This window comes from Eleginops maclovinus, chromosome 8 (assembly GCF_036324505.1).
Source record: "Eleginops maclovinus isolate JMC-PN-2008 ecotype Puerto Natales chromosome 8, JC_Emac_rtc_rv5, whole genome shotgun sequence".
Classification (NCBI taxonomy): Eukaryota; Metazoa; Chordata; class Actinopteri; order Perciformes; family Eleginopidae; genus Eleginops; species Eleginops maclovinus.
The window spans coordinates 19,615,750-19,629,403 of record NC_086356.1 but is presented as its reverse complement, the minus strand read 5'-3'; the positions used below and the strand labels follow the sequence as shown (position 1 = coordinate 19,629,403).

Below are 13,654 nucleotides of genomic sequence, written 5' to 3'. Positions count from 1 at the left end.
TATTCGTGGCGAAATGGTAGACAGAGACAGTCTCATGTCATTCTCTGGATCAAGCCTAGCCCTGTACTTATTCTTTAAGTACGCCAGTGTAGAAAAACCACTCTCACACAGGTATGTGGTTGGAAAGGGCAAAAGACACCTCATTGCTTTTGCAGCAAGCTGTGGAAATTCTGTCTGCAACTTATCCAGAATTTAACAAGGGGCTGTGTGTCGTACATATGCCTCCTGACAGAGTCTGTGGACATCTCAATCAGCTTATCCTCTTCCACAGCCGTCAGACTTGACCCTACTGATGCATCGTCACTGAATGGGAGCAGGATCCACTTGCTGTCACGGCGCCACTCTTCCGAATCAGTGAAGTACTTTGCGAATTGACGCACAAGCTTCCTCAAATGCTCACATATAGTGTCGTTGATGTCAGTGCTGTCAGGGTATTCCTCAACTGAAGGAAACATCGCCAAGTTATTGCTCTCCACTCGTTCGATCCACTTTGACATTTTTTTCACAAATGCGTCGAGCTTCTCGTAGAGCTGCATGACGTTTGCATCTCTCCCTTGCATGGAGCTGTTCAACTTGTTCAGCTCTGCAAAAACACTGTGAGGTACGCCAGCTTAGTTAACCAGTAGCTATCGTTGAAATTGGAAGCCAGATCAGAATGCTTCTCGCACAAGAACTCGTAGATAGCTCCGCGTAGTTCAAACACACGGCGAGCACAGCGCCGCGAGACAGCCAACGCACCTCTGAATGATAAAGGAGAGAGCTGTGTTCACTTCCCAAGTCATGGCATAGGGATGAAAACAGGCGTGTATTCAATGCGTTTCGTTTTATGAAGTTGACCGTCTTGACAACGACATCAAACACACCACTGAGCTCAACACTGAGATCTTTGGAGGCGAGAGCCTCTCTATGAATCAGGCAGTGTGTCCAAATTACCCGCCGGAGCCACCCTCCTTACATGCGCAAACAGTCCAGTCTTGCTGCCACTCATGGCTCGGGCCCCATCGCTGCATAATGCAACGCACCTCTGCCACGAGATATTGTGCTCCGTGAAAAACTCGTCCAGTGCTTTAAATATTTCTACACCGGTAGTTCGCCCGGGCAGTGGTTTGCAAAAAAGAAATTCCTCGCACATAGTGCCACTGTCCTCGTATCGCACAAATGTTAACAGTTTGCGCATCATTAGTAACATCTGTCGTCTCGTCGATTTGAAGGGAAAACAGAACTGTCTGAAGTTTTGCCATCAGCTGGTCTTTGACATCATTTGCCATTTCCCCAATTCGTCTTCCGATTGTGTTGTCTGACAACGGAATAGTTTTTTAATTTGTTGGCACATTCTTCGCTTACCATAGCTCTGCACATATCTATGGCTGCTGGCAATATAAGCTGCTCTGCAATGGTATGGGGCTTCTTACTTTTTGCAACCCTGAGAGCGACCAGATACGATGCTTTCAGTGCGTTTTCATTATTTTTGCACTCTTCCTCATGGTAGCCTGCTGTCCTTTGAAATCACGCAACATCTGTTGCATGTACTCAACGGGTTTGGGCCTTCAAGTGGACGTGATGCGTCTCCATATGCCGCGTAAGTTTTCGACGGCTTCATAGCTTCATTACAGAGAATTGTTGAACATACGAAACACAGTGGTACCTCCTCTCCTGCTCTGTCTGTCGTCACTGTGAATCCATATTTAACATATTCCTCATTGTATTTTCTTTTTCGTCTTTTTTGCGAAGTTGACGCTTCGAAGCCTGTCCTTGCCCTATCGTGGCGGCCTGTCCCTCTGTCGTGGCAGCCTGACCCTCTGGCACTTTCCTCACTACAAAACGATCCATTGGTGCTAGATATATAGCTAGACTAGTACATATGTAACAAATGTTTGCTGTACTACAACCTATCTTAAAATACTCTCGTCGGCTATGCTTATAAATGTGTGTCAACTTTGCTCGCAAGACTGTACGTAATGAATAATAAGTGAGGTTAGCGACGCAACTCATTACCATTAGCGAATCACAGGCTACCATAGACTGGATAGGCGCAAGGCTACATTCTGTCAGCTTGAATTTCCTTTATATTATTTTAAACATATTTTTCACGATATGTAACGGTATTCTGGAAATGTGTTGAAATATCAAAGCGAATTTATATTAAAAAAAAACAATGGTGAACTGATCAACATAGGCTCTTGTCACGGACCACATGCAATGCCGCCGCGGACCACCAGGGGTCCGCGGACCACCGGTTGAAAACCCCTGCTTTAGTCGTTCATATAAAAGACATTTGGATGTGCTTAAAAACTCAATTTCCATTGTTTTTCTCCTCACAAATATAACAATTAAAATATTGAGGCAATACTGAAGCGTAAGAACAAGAAAGAACAAGACAAGCACATTTCTAGATTTAAGAGCTGAATTCTTTAATTCCCTCATTTTGGAAGTTAAATGAAGCAAAGCGAAGCGTCCACATGTTTGACTGAAGTCTTACCGAAGAGGAAATGCTTTATTTAACCACCTCAGGCCAAAGTGCATTGATAGCAGGAGAACATTGGAATCACCTGGCAAAGTATTTCACAATTTCCTTAGAAGCTCATTAATATACAGTTTGCATGTATTACAAAACTTTATTCAGGTTGCATGAGGAAGAACATCCAAGAGGAAGTGGGTCAGGGAAGGATAGTCACGCACGGAATAAACATAATGTCTCTGCATGGAAGTTTGTTATACAACGATAATAAAAAGATATCAAAGCAACAATTCAGAAACATTTATGTCCCCAGGCACGCTCACACAAAAAATACATGCACCCACATCTGCCCTGACGACAGTGACTTGTTTGCATGCAATGTCAACGTCTCGCTCTCCATTCCTGATTTAGCCCAGCATTGGAAACTGGCAGCAACTGTGGGACGTCCCCTTCATTGTGTGCCAGCTCCCTGACCCAGCCATGCCACCCTGGGGTCTTTGCGATTTAACACATTCACAAACCAACCGACACGACTTGACATAAAACCCCTTTTTTCAGGGTTTCTAAAACTGTCCCTCAGCCATTCAGATTCTGTTTTCAGCACAAAGGACACTATATCTGACTCTGCTGCTCACTTCACTCTGCTGGGAGAGAGGTATTTCTCTTCTGCATTCTCAGTGGGGCTCACACTGTATCTGTATGCATGAAAATCAGCATTAAATGACCTTGACATACAGCTCCGGAAACAATTTAGAGACCACCTCAGCATTATCAGTGTCTCTTGTTTTGCTATTTATAGACATGTCTTTGAATTAAATTGTTATTTTTATTTTATTCTATAAACTACTGACAACATTTATCTGATTTGGAATTCAAAGGACACTGGAATGGCTGCCATACATGTAGAGATTGAGATCTAAGAAACTTTTGGAGTGGTCTCTTCTTTTTTTCCGGAGATGTACTGGGTTTCTTAATTAAGACCAACATGTTATCACAGGTGGTTCGTAATACTCAACTCCACATCCTCTTGTGGACTAAATACATTCCAATAAGTGTCTTTGGTCTGAAATGGCATTAAGTGGAAGCTACGAAAACACAAATCTCAACAAGCTGAAACATGAGCTCAGTTTAAATCTAACTGCATAACAACTCTGAAAGAAAATGCAGACGATTCACTCCAGGTTTCAGCAGTAGGTCTCAGCCCTGAAAGTTTAGGTTGTAGCGTATAAACTCACAGAATCCCTAAGTTGAAGGATTTGTCCTTTAGAGTTTTTTAACCTTATAATTTAACACAATTCAGTATTTGTATGTAAGTGCTGTGAGCAGACTGAGCCACTCCCACAGGAGAGGATAAACAAGAGATGCCAAGGGCTACAGCAAAAAAAACCCCACATATGATCTTACCTGTTAATGCCTGAATCCACTCTAACCTATTCAAGGCTCAGGTTTTTAGTTTGGTAGCTTATATAAACTGAGTTTTTCTACATACTTTTTAATACAAAGTCAATGGAGAGCGATGAATCGTTTCCTCTTCTGTGTATGCGGCACTTAAGTGTGCTCTGTCTCAATGTATTAAGATAAAGACACACTGCAGAGTATGTAATTAGTTAGCACAGCTGCATCATGAGATATTCAGCACATCAGCATTGAAATCAGCTGACTGTGCTTATTGGGAAGTGGGTTCATTCTATGTCTTGATTATCTTTTCTGTGTAGCTCAAACATCAGTAGCATCTGCGTCTCTCCTCCTCTCCCCGTCAGTTTGAAACACATCACACACAAATGGTTGTCCCCAAAGAGGGCCATCACTGCCTCAGAGACAGGTTAGGGTCACACAGAGAACACACACACACACACCCACTGAGTCTTGCTGCCTGCTGGGCTGAAATGCACAGATTTATTAGGCTGTGAGCTCCAGAGACGGTGTGTTTCCACAACAAGGTATTACGGCACGGTGTAATTACACAGTGATGGACTCAACTCCCTTAATTATGGAGCCTTGGTGCTACCGGATCACCGGGGGGGGGGGGGGATCTGTGTACGCAGCTTAGAAAGTGGCACTTGCTCAGTATTTGAAGGGGAAAAGTACTCACATTATTTACTGAAGTAAAAGTAGCAATACTACAGTGTAAATATACAACTAAAAAGTCCAGAATTCAAATGGTACTTGTTTAAAAGAGTAAAAGAATGACTTACTCCTAGTTCCAAAAGTACTGATTAAGCAAAATAGACATTTTAAATCGCATGATTAGTATTTTATAAAATGATTGGTGCATTTTTGTCTTCATCACTGCAATTGTGGGTGAAGGCGGGGTTTCTTTGGATGACTCTTAATATAATGTATAATGATGTATTAGTCCATTTATATTTCTTATTGGTAATCCAGATCTCAGCAAAGTAACAAAATATGTTATATAAATGTGGTGGAGTAAAAGGTCCAACATTTCCCCCAAAATTGTAGTTGAATAAAAGTATCAACATGGGAAAAAGTATGTCAATTATTAGAAGTAGAGCACTTGGGTAAATGTACTTAGTTACATTACAGCACTGCTGAGGATGGACGTCAACAGATCAGTGTTGACCCCAACATGTGGGGGAACAGACAGCCTTCATGATGAGGCAGGTTGGATTTTAATGCCAAAACAAAACCCACAGTGTACCAAATGTGTATATTGTGCAACAGGATTTAGATCCCAGCACCCAAGCACAAATCCTCACCTGATGAGCAAAGATTAAAGAAGCTTCGCCTTCTGTCTACACATTTTGGATTTGATAAGGCCGAGCGGCAGCCTCTTCAGGCTGGGTCCACCCAAGACTTCAGCGGAGCAAATGAGCACCTTCTATAAAGCCACACGACACAAAAAGCTCAGCAAGGAATGTCCCCTGCATTTCATTCTGCCAGCGAGCCCGTTTTAACATCGCACAGCTCCAAATCGGGCTACAGCAGCCTTAAACAAAGTAGTACACATCCGCCCTAAAAACAATGCAAGCATGCACTTATTTTACCATAAAAACTGTTGAATAAATGCAGTGTGCACGTGAGGAGCCTTCGCAAAAAGCAGCTACTGAACCCTGTGCTTGAGAATATTTGATTTGTTGTGACAGTTCATTTATAATTCAAATTCTTCTGACTCTGATGTTTGGATTGTGAGATAACACAGAAAATCCAAAAGTTATTCTTATCATTTGAATGCCTTAAAATAATCTGGGAAATGTTTCATCAATGTCAACAGTGCTCTTTATTCATTACTCTGACCTAGTTTCTTCTCTGGCTCAGCATTAATGAGAAAACAGCAGGGGTAGCATACAAGGCTGCATTGCATGAGGAGAAGTGTGTGTGTGTGTGTGTGTGTGTGTGTGTGTGTGTGTGTGTGTGTGTGTGTGTGTGTGTGTGTGTGTGTGTGTGTGTGTGTGTGTGTGTGTGTGTGTGTGTGTGTGTGTGTGTGTGTGTACCTGTGTCCTCGTCTGGATCTCCTTGCAGAGAGGAGTCTGTGTCCTCGGAAGAGACCGGGCTCCTCCAGCTTATATTCCCCATTTTGACCCACACACAGCTCCGCTGTGCTTCTTATTTATCGAGGCCACTCTGCTGAGAGTTAGTCACACTAACTGGCGATCATACTGTTTTGACTCACACACACTGCACAGCACTTCAGAGGAAACATCCACAAATAGCACGAGGAGGAATTGAAAAGTAATGTTCTTTTCCCGGAGTTGATTTGATAATTCTCAGAGTGAATATGTCAAGAATAAAATAATCCTGCAGAGAAGGTATCCTGGAGAGGGTCCGACCCACAGGTATCTTAAGTGGGGATGTGCTGAAGAGGCCACCTGTGGGAATAAATGGCTCGCTCTCTGGCATGTAGGCCAACACGCGGCAGAGAAATCAAGTAAAGCATCGTGTTATAAGCTGAAGCCCTCCGAGAGCGGAGTCTCAAGAGCGCACATGAAAGCAGCGAGATGAATACGACCTGTTACTGGAGGTTGTATTGAATTACACATGAGATCTGAGAATATCAAGTCCTTCAAAGAAAGCAGAATGGGCTTGAAAAATATTAATGTTGCAAAGAGTGGATAGCCTTTCCCTGCTCATGTACATCCCCAGTGCGATCATGTTCTCCCTCCACTCCTCTGTGTGCAGAATCCCATCACTGCTTCACCTTTCTTTCTTCCTAAGCTCCATTCCCTCCCTCTTTTTGCTTCCCATACACGGCGTGCACACACAAAAACCTAATTACAACACAGCTAAACCTATATGGGAGCAGCAGGCCTCTCATTCTGTGGGAGTGGGGAGGGTGAAATGCTTTCTGCCATCAAAACCTCAGAATTGCAGCATGTCAAACAGAGAGCCAGAGCGCCCCATGCAACACTGGGATGGCTCAGCAGCAGTGAGCGAGGACCTGATCCTCCGGGGAACCCTTTCGTAATCATGAATGCTTTAGCTCTTGCTCAGAGTTTTGGTGACTAAGGCATGTGGTAAAGCTATTTCTGTACATCAGAGGAAGCAGATATTCGAGTGTGAGGTGATGCAGTGACCACTTAGCACACACTGAGACTCAAAATGACTTACACTTGAGTGCTAACTGTAGGAATGCTTGAGAGTAAACTCTTTGCATTGCAGCTGAACGCTTTCAAAGGGAAATACACAGAAACACACTCCCACGCTGTGAAGAGGAGGGGGCGGGGAGTCTAAAATAAGTAACTGATGGATCAGTTCCGCTGTGGCTGGCTACTACCATTGACTGTCCAGTATGAGTGGAGCCTGCAGGCTAATAATAAAACATTGTGCAGCTCGGACAACTGTGTGACCAACACGGCATGCAGGGACTGTTGTATCACAATCCCAGTCTGTTGTGGGGGAAATACAAGTTTTGCAACTGCATAAATTGCAATAATACTATTCATCCAGGTTTCTGCTAGTCATGAAGGTGTGTGTTCATTAGCCAGAGACAAAAATAAAAAGACCATAATAATAAATCTTTTATACAGCTCCGGAAAAAATTAAGAGACCACTTCAGCATCATCAGTTTCTCTAGTTTTACTATCAAAAGGTATGTCTTTGAGTTAAAAGCTTTTTTTTGTATTCGATAAACTACTGACAACATTTCTCTGTGTTGGAATTCAACAGACACTGGAATGGCTGCCATACATGAAATAAAGATTTAAGAAAAAATTGGAGTGGTCTCTTAATGTTTTCCGAAGCTGTATAAGTCATAACTACGGCCCACAGTACTTTTTTAACTTCATAAAGGGCAGCATAAATTGGAGCTTTAAAGCTTCCACTTTATTTTTTAGAAATATTGATGTGAATGAAGAGTTCATACACCGGACGCACTCTGTAGTCTCAGCAGACAAAGTGAAGTCACATTGGGAGGGTTTATTTCCACAATGCGACGCTAAAGGCGTTTGCTCTACATTTCAGCGTCACAGCTTGTTTTCAGGAGTGTTGCTTTGTATGTCTCCCTAACTGCAACAATGAAATCATTCCAGGGTGTCTAATTAGGTAATTTAAGGGATTACATTAGACAAAACACACACAGACTAAACAATGAGCAATTTGACTAATTTCAGTAAGCATTCACAAACAACTGCTGAAGAAGAAAAGCCTGTAAATAGAGTACAATCTGAACTAAAGGCTCAGACAAAAAGTCAAGTTCACTGTAATAGCATGGCTTAATACACCACAATAACATATAGTTGAGAATAGAAACTATTTATATTAATTTACAAAACAAACACACCCAAACTATGTTATTTCACTCCTCGCACTGGAGAGAAAACCTCCATTTGCAAAATTCTAGACACAAATTCAAAGGAGACCTCTGATCTCAAGCTGTTGCTTAGAACTAACACTGATTTTAGAAGTAGACACCTGATGTGCAGGAGAAAAGGCAGGTTTGAAACCTCTCAAACTTAAGAAGATAAAATAAGATCTATTTAAGTCTATTCAAACAATACAGTGTGAACTGACAAATGCATGTTTCCAGTGTTCTCCGCCCCGCAGTTCATTCCTCTGAGGAGAGCCTTGGAGATGAGTGTGTCTGTCTGCTGCTGCCCAGACTCTGGATGTGTTTATGGATTACAGTCTGGGCTGCCTGAGGGATGAGGTCATGAGGGTGCGTATACAGAGAATGGGGTTCAGTATTGAAACAGACTGAAGAGCCACCCACGTGACTCTGATGATGACATCCTGACTCTAAGCCTCTCTCCAGAGGGAGGAGCGCCTCTGAACAGGTAAGAGTGTGTCAGTGTTACCACCCACGGAGGACAATCCAATGACAACAACATGTTTATAGGCACAGTAATATTAATATATTCAAAAATGACAACATACCAAATTTGATTTAGGTCATGTAGACATTATATTGTTTGGATATTTGTACTGGAGCATTTTCCGGATATTCCGGTATTGTCTGAGTTTCAGGGAACACTTTTTTACATGAATACATAGAGAACATGAGTCTCGAATGAGGGTTTTAGCAGTAATACGCCACATTTAGAACCAGCTCTTTGCATTGTACAAAGAAATTAGCCATGTTCATGCTAAAGGTAAAGATGCATGTCTGAAAGAAAAGCCTACATTTCTGATCTGAAGGACGAACACATTTACTTTAAGCATTAGGAAATACATGCAAACAGGTTTGGGATGTGCGCATTCTCCCAAAGCCAGCCCATCAATAAGTGATTAACAGAATGATAATGTCTACAAACGGTCGACAAATGGTTTAAAACTTTGAAAATTATCTTTTGACGCAAAGAAGCATGTTATTCAGACTGTACACAGCTGAATTTAAACGAGAATATATGTGGAAAATACATTTTAATTCACCTTGTAAACAGTAAAGTAGGAATGATGTCTTTTTGGTAATAAGGGCCATATATTTTGTGCATGTAAACATACTCAATGACTCCAGGACACAGTATGTATGGTGATAAGGGAGTATGTGGGTGTGACTCTGGATGAAATAGTGGCCATAAGTTGCATGCTGGAGCTTGGTGTCCTTGTGTGCATAGATAGTCCTACTTGGCCTGTGTCCTATGGTAACCATTTGCATGCACATCACACCTTTTTAAACCTTAACATGCGAGTATATGCGTACGCAGGAATACTGACTTACAGGAGTGACTTCATTTCACTTTTATCCAAATCTTCTTCCTTTTAATTTGCTCCTCCAGGCACCAGGGAATTAATCTCCTGTTGTCGAGGTCTAAAAAGGGTCCCCTTTCTGTCGAGTCTCCACAGCCTAAGCCCACATAGACAAGTCTCCTTTTAACACCATCTACTTCCTCCAATCCTCACACACTCTCCCTCTTTCCAAGGAAAGGGCTTAACAAGCAGACACTGCATGCTGCAAAGTTGTTCAGTTACAGCCCACAGGACTGTTTAATCTTTTCATTATGCATCCGATATATAAAGTGTCCTCTGGGTACACATTTAGGATCGATGTTGAAGAGAGCAGAGACAACAAGTGACCTGGTAAACACAACTAGGAAGCGGGTCCACGTGAGAGAAGAGATTGATTGGTCTCAGAGTGACTATTATTCTTAGCCTTTATTGCATCTTTACAAAATTAAGAGCTGCAACGATTAGTCGGATAATCAATTAGTTCATCCTTCAGAAAAAGAAAAACAACTAACAGGAGAATTGTTAAAGTACATTTCCATGCAAAAAGCCAGAAAATGCTGTTTTCCGCCTCTTAGTTATGGAGATGTTCTGCTTTTCTCATTTATATCATATTTAATTTAAATGATTTTGGTCTGAGAAAACAAGAGATTTGAGGAAACTGGAATGGATATCTCTTTATTTTCTTATCCTGAATAATCCAAATTACTAATTGAAAGTTGCGGCCCGGTTGTACATTTCATTGGCATCCAGCATAGTGTGTCCTCTGGGTATGTATTCAGAATCGATGTATGTGGAAGCAGACTGCACGCCAACAAGTGACCTGGTAAACACAAGTAGAAAGCCTGGTCTACCTCAAAGAGGTGATGGATTGGGCTCTTGGTGACTATCAGCCTTTATTTGATTTTAACTTATCATTGAACCACAATCCACTACACTGCCTGTGAGTTTTCATTTAGCTGTGACCATATGTAGTCATCTGTCTGCAAGACACGAAAGGAATCGGAAACTTTTACGCCTATGAAGAATGACTGAGCTAGTGGTGTGTGACACTCCCTCTCCGCCTGTTACTGGGATCTGTGTGTGTGTGTGTGTGTGTGTGTGTGTGTGTGTGTGTGTGTGTGCAGCAAAGCAGGGAGACAGCTGGTGGAGTGGGATGCAAGTGTAGCTGGCGGGTATAAAGTTTCCTTCCAAAAAGTCAGTGTTGGAAAGTAACTAAGTACATTTACTCAAGTACTGTCCCCCTTTTTTCTATTTTTTTGCTACTTTGTACTTCTACCCCACTATAATTCAGAGGTCAATATTGTACTCTTTCTCTGATACATTTAATTACTTTGTGGATAAACAATATAATCAGCCCTTAAATCAGACTGTAGTTCACCTGGAGTAAATCCAGCAGCTACCCTGCAGTATACAAAGCCATTCAAACTAGCTGCACCTTTACCAGCTCTGAGAACACTTTAATGATCAATAATTATAAAACATATCAGAGATATTATTCTGAAATGGACCAATCAAACAATGACTACTTTTACTGTCGCTACTTTAAGTATATTTATAATAATAATAAAAGTACATATTTTTCTTTATTTTGATCCTCATACTTTTCTACTTTTACTTGAGTAACATTTAGATTGCAGGACTTTTACTGTAACAGAGTATTCCTACAGTGTGGTACTTCTACTTTTACTCTAGTACAAGATCTGAGTACTACTTGCACCTCTGCATAAAAGCAAACTGAGACCACCCTGTTTCCCCTCATTCCTACTGCACTCTGCATTATTGTCTCTACAGCTGCATACAAAATGAACTATTCTAGTAAGACATGCACAACAACAAGAACACAAAAAAACGCCACGTGCACAATGCTGAAATCAACACAACACAAAAATACACACACTACAGTCTTGGGCGTGAACGCATTTCAACTACTAGACACAGCAAAGCTAACATTAGCCACTGAAAAGCTAACCGTTAGCTGCTGCTGCTAGCTACCGTTACAAACCCATTTTCAACGTAAGCTAACGGTTAACTATGATGCCAAAAGAAAGATGTTAAAACACAATATTCTTAGTAATTTAATGTCCTGAAATGGTTTATTCCTCGGTGAAAAACTGAGATTTGTTCTCCAATGTTAGCGATGCTGCCAAACAATCAAACCAGGGTATATTTACGACCGTTAAGCTGAAAGTGAATGGTGAAAAGCCGGTGGAGTGGGAATGATAGCACATTTAAATTGGATTTGATAAGCTTGGTAAGCACACGTCCCATTTCTCAATACAGTAATGCAGTAGTAATGTTATTGTTCTCCAGCTTTACAGGTAAGAAACCCAGCTAGTTATCTCTAACCAGCATGAAACGGTACAGAAAAAGCCATTTGCTCCGTGAGGCCCAATTAAACCAGCATTTACACTGTTCCTCAAACGTTACATGTAGACCCATTTAACGGTTGTACTGGTCTACAGATTCTGTCCGTCTTTACCCGTTATCCCGTTATGGAGCTGTGTGTATAGCCGGGCAGCACTTACCTTGCTTGCTCTCTATTTTCCCCGACATTTTCGTAGCCAGCAGCTGTGATCCCACTCAACAAAAAAAGCTACAGACGAGCCTCGGCCGTGTGTCTCCTCCCGATTATTCCCTCATTTTCGACACAGTGTTGTGTCCATGAGATGAATCCGCCCGGGTTAATAGTGTATGTGTATAAGCCACACACATTGGTACGGCTAGAAAAACTGTGTCAGTCCGTCTCCGGGTGTTTTTTCACTGGATAGATACACACCACACACACACACACAGTAATGTCTTGAACCTCGGCTCGTGCAGGCGGAGAGTCTTCACCCGGGAAAGCAGCGCCCCCCTGCGGGAGGAATGACACATCCATCTGTCAACAAGGGGATGGGCGGGATTCCATTGCAATTCAAGATTTGTAGCTCACCAGAGTTGTTTGTCTGTTTTCAAGGCTAGAAACATGTGTGGTGCATTTGCAGGGACAATTCACATCATATAAAAAAAGTACATATTTATTGTTGTGCCTTCTTTTTTTATTCATCCTAATCTGTATAGTTTGTGTCTATATACAGTATCTGGATGCGTTTGCAGCGTTGAGAAGTAACCAAGTACATTTACTCTTAAGTACTGTACTTAAGTACAATTTTGAGATACTTGTACTTGAGTATTTCCATTTTATGCTACTTTGTACTTCTACTCCACATCAATTCAGAGGTTAATCGTGTACTTTTACACCACTACATTTATTTAATCCCTTTAGTTACTTTACAGATCTGGATTAATGATGGTAAATATAATCAGCCCTTAAATCAGACTTTAGTTCACCTGGAGTAAATCCAGCAGCTACCCTGCAGTATACAAAGCCATTCAAACTAGCTGCACCTTTACCAGCTCTGAGAACACTTTAATGATCAATCATTATAAAACATATCAGAGATAATATTCTGAAATGGACCAATCAAACAATGACTACTTTTACTGTCAGTATGTTAAGAAGAAGTAGGAGCCCTTAATGGTCCCACTGAGAGGACATAAACATTCTGCATATGACCCATCCTTGTTGGGAGCATTGGGCTGCCATTTGTATGGCGCCCGGGGAGCATTGTAGGGAACGGTGCCTTGCTCAGGGACACCTCTGTTTCAGGTGTATGTATATATACATACGTACATATTTATATATTCTTATTCCTTGGGACAGTAAGAAACAGCATTTTGATCCCCCAGTTAGTATCACAAACAGAGAATTTGACAATAAAGTTGACTTTGAAATAAACCTAAAATGCACATGCCAATAATCAACTGAATAGTAATTTCAAGATGTAAAGGTTTTACAGCGTGGTTGCGGTATCCTCCAACAAAGCAACATAAAAAATACATAAGACAAAAAGAAATAAGGAAGTCAAATAGAACAACAGAAAAATACAGCGGCCGAGGTTGATGTACTAAGATAGAAAAAGATAAAACACAAAGTACAAATTAAATACTTCAGCAACTAAATAATGTATACTGTAATGATATAAACATACAGTATGTGTGTAAGTAGAATGTATATTATACTTTGTACATATT

General features: G+C 41.4%; 1 protein-coding gene across 7 annotated transcripts in view; it reads right to left on the bottom strand.

Annotated features, from left to right (window-relative positions):
• The window catches only part of rapgef1b (Rap guanine nucleotide exchange factor (GEF) 1b), a 59,334-nt gene extending 46,931 nt beyond the window's left edge, over positions 1-12,403 (bottom strand). For 4 of the 7 annotated variants that reach the window (XM_063889232.1, XM_063889235.1, XM_063889233.1 and 1 more), the window contains exon 1: positions 12,106-12,402. In XM_063889232.1, coding sequence (XP_063745302.1) covers positions 12,106-12,133 — 28 coding nt within the window. In that variant the 5' untranslated portion in view covers positions 12,134-12,402. Of the gene's footprint in view, positions 1-12,105 lie in introns of all 7 variants that reach the window. The other 3 variants (XM_063889236.1, XM_063889238.1, XM_063889234.1) reach the window with 2 other exon arrangements.
• Positions 12,404-13,654: the final 1,251 nt, after the last annotated feature.